The sequence below is a fragment of the Penaeus monodon genome, chromosome 17 (genome assembly GCF_015228065.2).
Source record: "Penaeus monodon isolate SGIC_2016 chromosome 17, NSTDA_Pmon_1, whole genome shotgun sequence".
Lineage (NCBI taxonomy): Eukaryota > Metazoa > Arthropoda > Malacostraca > Decapoda > Penaeidae > Penaeus > Penaeus monodon.
In genome coordinates, this window is record NC_051402.1 from 43,507,843 (window position 1) to 43,512,842 (window position 5,000).

At 50.4% G+C, this 5,000-nt stretch overlaps 1 protein-coding gene across 2 annotated transcripts in view; it reads right to left on the bottom strand.

Annotated features, from left to right (window-relative positions):
• The window catches only part of LOC119583779, a 69,154-nt gene extending 68,943 nt beyond the window's left edge, over positions 1–211 (bottom strand). For both annotated transcript variants that reach the window (XM_037932457.1, XM_037932456.1), the window contains exon 1: positions 98–211. In XM_037932457.1, coding sequence (XP_037788385.1) covers positions 98–116 — 19 coding nt within the window. In that variant the 5' untranslated portion in view covers positions 117–211. The remainder of the gene's footprint in view (positions 1–97) is intronic.
• Between the last annotated feature and the right edge of the window lie 4,789 nt (positions 212–5,000).

Below are 5,000 nucleotides of genomic sequence, written 5' to 3' on the forward strand. Positions count from 1 at the left end.
AAAAAAACAGAGGCACAGGACGTGTTCCCAGCCCCTTCGGTACCTCCGTCTCCCTTCCATCCCCTTTCCGTACACTAAACGACATCCACTCATTCACCTTTCCGTTGCCGCGTCATCCTGGATCCGTGGGAGCGTATACGTCCTGCCCTTCCACTGATCAACTGTCAACTGGAGTTCCTTGGCGCGGACGGGGCAGCACCTCAGCTTTTTCCCGCCGGCGCGTTGACTCACCTCGCCCGCCGCTGATGATGCCCGACAAGGTGGGAATCTCGCACCGCCGACGTTCCCTCGATCTCGCTCATTCCTTCGCGGGGGCAGGAGCGATTTTGATTTTGTTTGCGTCTGTGTGTGTGGATTATTGAAGGGGAAATTTCAGGGGGGGTATAAGAAGGAAACGAATTTCCACTGATTTCCCGTGGTCTTGGATTTCTTTTTTCTTTTTCTCTTTTCTCTCTCTCTCTGGATGCGGGAGCTCGGTCAAGTGGGCGGGACCAGACGTTGACCAAGGACGCCCGGGGTGACCTCCCACACTCCCTCCTTCCCTACCTCCCAACCCCTCTCACCCCCTACCTTCCCCTCCCTCTCTCCCTCCGTCCCTCCCAACCCCACCCCCGCCCCACCCCCAACTCGCCATAAGCCCCGCCTACGCCCACTATCCTCGCCGCCCCCAAACGCAACTTTCCGCTCGCTTGAACAAAACGACGGAACTCCAGCGACAAATCGGAGGCCTTTGGAGAGAGCGGCGGCGACGGCAAAGCGTGCGTTATAGTCGACATTAGAGGCGAATGATAGATGTAACGAAGCAACGGTGCGACGGGGAGGCGGAAAGGGGAGAGAGAGAGAGGATGGGAAGGAGAGAGGGAGGGAGGGAGGGGGAGAGAGAGGGAGGATGGGAAGGAGAGAGAGAGAGGAGAGAGAGAGAGAGAGAGAGAGAGAGAGAGAGAGAGAGAGAGAAGATAGGTAGATAGTGAGGAAACCAAGGATATTCAGAGGGTCAACTTCCCGATACACAAACGCCAAACTTCGACCAGTGATCCTTGCAAGGGTGGGATTGATTGCAGATTCTTGGACGGTCAGAATTGTCATTAAACTTGACAAGAGGCTAACTGTTATCGTTAAATAAATTATCCAGTATTTTTTTCTTTTTTGTATGTGTGTGTCAACAAATGATGCTGCATCTTTTGCCGATAATCTAGTTTTCTCTACACATTTTTTAAAAGGAAAACATAGACAGTTGATGAATATTCTATGCCGATATACTGATAATACTAATACATGGAAACCAACTGACTATACACATAAACACATGAATATAAATTCGTTTTCAAATGCACATCCTTACATGAATGTTGCCTTTGTAAAAATAATAATAATAAATAAATAAGATAAAATAAATAAATAAAAATAAATAAACAGATAAGTAAAAATTTAAAAATAAATAGAATTACGAAAAAAAGTAATTTCGTCTATTTCGATTTTGACTTAATTGTACACGTCTCCATAGTGCCTATATTCCAATAGCAAAAATCAAGAATAAATTCAATTGATCTATAAATTCAATTACCTTGCAAAGATCAATCACCTTTTAACATATTATAACCCTCATTGTGCAGTGTACCTCAAGCAAACGCTTTCAATAAAAAGAAACGGATTTATTTTGACGTTGCAGCATCACTTTACATAATCTTTACTGAAAATGTCATCTCCCAGTTGATCAAGAGAGAACCACAGGCCAAAGCAAGATTGACTTGAGTCGACTTGAAAGTAGTGTTGAGACACATTTTAAAAATCCTGAAAGTAGGCAGGGTTCGAATCCGATCTGGTTTCATTTTGATGTGTATATATGTTTTGAAATCTCACTCTTTCTTTCTTCCTTCTTCTTCTTCTTCTTCTTCTTCTTCTTCTTCTTCTTCTTCTTCTTCCTTTCATGCTATCTCTCATTTTCTCTCATTCTCTCTGCCTCTCTCTTATTCCCTTTCCCTCTCTCATTCTCATTCTCTCTGTCTCTCTCTCTCTCTCGTCTTTTCCTCCTCTACTCCTGTCCCTCTCTCTCTCCGTTCTCTCTCTCTTCTCTCTCTCTCTCTCTCTTCTCTCCCTCATTCTCTCTCTCTCTCTCTCATATCTCTCTCTCTCTCTCTCATTCTCATCTCTCTCTCATCCTCATTCTCTCTCTCTCTCTCATTCTCATCTCTCCTCTCTCTCTCTCTCCATCTCCCTTCTCCCCTCTCATTCTTCTCTTCATTCTCTCTCTCCATCTCTCTCCTTGTCGTTCCCATCTTTTTCCGATTAAAATATCCTCCTCTTTCTCATTCTCTCATTTGTTCAATCTCCTTTCCTCTCTCCTCCCTCTTCCTCTTTCTCATTCATTCTCTTCTCCCCTCCCTCTCTCACTTCTCCTCCCTCTCTTTCTCTCTCACTCTCTCTCTCGTCTCTCGTCACTTCTCATCTTGTCTCCGCGGTTACTCGGTTCCTCAAACTACGAACCTCCCCCCGACTCACAGGCCGCCGAATCTCATAACAGATGTCGCTCAATACCATCTTCCATTACCCCAAAACTCTCGCTCCCTTTCTTATAACCTCCCTCTCTCCTTCTCTTTACCTCTCTCTCTCTCCTCTCTCCTTCTCTCTCCCTCTCAACCTCTCTACCCTCTCTCTCTCATCTTCTCCGCCTCTCTCTCTCCTCTTCTCCCCTCTCATTCTCCCCTCTTGTCTTCTCCCTCTCTCATATCTCCTTCTTCCTCGTCTTCCTCTCCTCCCTCTCCCTCTCCCCCCCCCTCTCCTCATCGTCTCCCTCTCTCTCTCTCTTCATCCTCTCACTATGCTCTCTCATCTCCCTCGGTCTCATCCTCTCTCATCTCTCTTCACTCTCTCCTGTCCTCCTCATCCTCTCTCTCTCTCTCTCGTCTCCTCTCTCTCTCTCTCCCTCTCTCTTCTCTCCCCCCTCCTCTTCCCTCTCGTCAATCTCTCTCTCTTCCTTACATCCCTCCCTCTCCTCAAAACTCATCTCTACTCTCGTCTCTCTCTCCTCTCTCTCTCCTCTCCTCCTCTCCTCCTCCTCCCCCTCGATCCTCTTCGCTCCACCCCACTCTCTCCTCCTCTCCTCCCTCTCACCTCCTCTCTCCCCGCTCTCCCTCTCCCCCCCTCCCCCTCTCTCCCCTCGCCCCCTCCCCCCCCCTCTCCTTCTCTCTCTCTCTCTCTCTCTCTCACAATTTCACACCTCTCTCTCCGCGAATCCTCTCTCTCTCATTCTGCTCATCTCTTCTCCCTCTCTTCCTCTCTTCTCTCACTCCTCTCTCTCTCTTCTCTCTCTCTCTCTCCTCTCTCCAAGACTCTCTCTTCTCCCTCTCCTCTCCTCCTCTCCTCCGTTTGCCTCGCTCTCTCTCTCCCTCTCCCTCGTCCTCCCCTCTCTCTCTCTCTCCGAAGACTCTCTCCTCTCGCTCTCCCTCGTCTCCATTCTCCTCTCTCCTCTCTCTCATCTCCTCCCTCTCTCTCCCTCTCCTCCTCAACTCTCCCTCTCTTCTTCTCATCCCATCTCTCTCTCAATCATTCTCATCTCTCCCTCTCCCTCTACCTCCCCCCCCTCTCTCTCTCTCGTCCTTCCCTCTCTCGTCGTCTCTCTCTCGCCTCGCTCGTCTCTCTCGGGGTGCGTCTCTCTCTCGCTCTCCCTCATCGTGTCTCCGCTTCCCATCTTCTCTCTCCTCTCCCCCTCTTCCTCTTCGCTCTCTCCATCTCTCCTCCTCTCTCTCTCTCTCTCTCTCCCGATCCCTCAACCTACTCTCTCTCCTATTCGTCCCTCCCTCTGGTCCCTCCTCTCCCCCTCTCTCTCTCTCCATCGGGTCTCTCTTCCTCCCTCTCTCTCTCTCTCTCCCTGTCTCCTCTTTCCCCCCCTCTCAATCTCTCTCTCTCCCGTCTCTCTCTCACTCTCTCTCTCTCTCTCCATCCATCTCTCCGCCTCTCTCTCTCTCTCCTTCTCCCTCTCTCTCTCTCCTTCTCTCCCTCTCTCTCTCTCTCTCTCCTTTTTTCCCCCCCCCCCTTTTCCCTCTCTCTCTCTACAGTCTTCTCCGGTCCCCCTCCCTCTCTCCTCTCTCTCTCCCTCCGTCTCCCTCTCTCTCTCTTCTATCGACTTCTTCTCCCTCTCCTCTCTCTCTCCCTCTCTCCTTCTCCTCCCTCCTCTTCATCTCTCTCATCTCCTTCTCACCCTCTCTTTCTTCCTCTCTCTCTCCTCTCTCTCTCTCTTCTCCCCCCCCTCCCCCCCCCCCCCCCCCCCTTCTCTCCTTCTCTCTCTCTCTCTCTCTCTCTCTCATCTCCTTCTCCCTCTCTCTCTCTTCTCTCAAAGCTCCTTCTCCCTCTCTCTCTCTCTCTCTCTCGCTCTTCTCCGCTCATCGCTCTCTCTCCTTCTTTTATCTTTCCTTTTTCTTTATCCTCTTTCCCTTTTGTTTTTCCCCCCTCTTTTATTCCTCCCTTTCTCTCTCTCTTCTCTCTCTCTCTCTCCTTTCTTCCCCTCTCTCTCCTTCTCCCTCCTCTCTCTCGTCCTTCTCCCTCTCTCTCTCTCTCTCCCTCTCCTTCTCCCGTCTCTCTCTCTCTTCTCTCTCTTCTAGTCCTTCTCCCTCCTCCTCCCTCTCTCACTCTCTCCCTCTCTCTCCGCCTTCTCCTTCTTCCTCTCCTCTTCTCTCCCTCTCTCTCTCTCCTTCTCCTCTCTCTCTCTCTCTCTCTTCTCCCACCGCTCTCTCTCTCTCTCCGTCCTTCTCCCTCTCTCTCTTTCCCCCTCCTTTTCCCTCTCTCTCCCCCTCCTCCTCTCCCTCTCTCTTTCCCTTTCGTCCTTCTCCCTCTCTCTCTCCTCTCTTCTCTCTCCTCATCGCGCACCTCTCCGTCGATTAACCTCATCCATCCCTCTCTCTCGCCGCTCTCCTCCCTCTCTCCTCATACTCTCTTATTTCCTCATCTCGCACTTCTTCCACAATCGTCTCTCTCTCCTCTCTCCCTTCTCGCTCTCCTCCTTC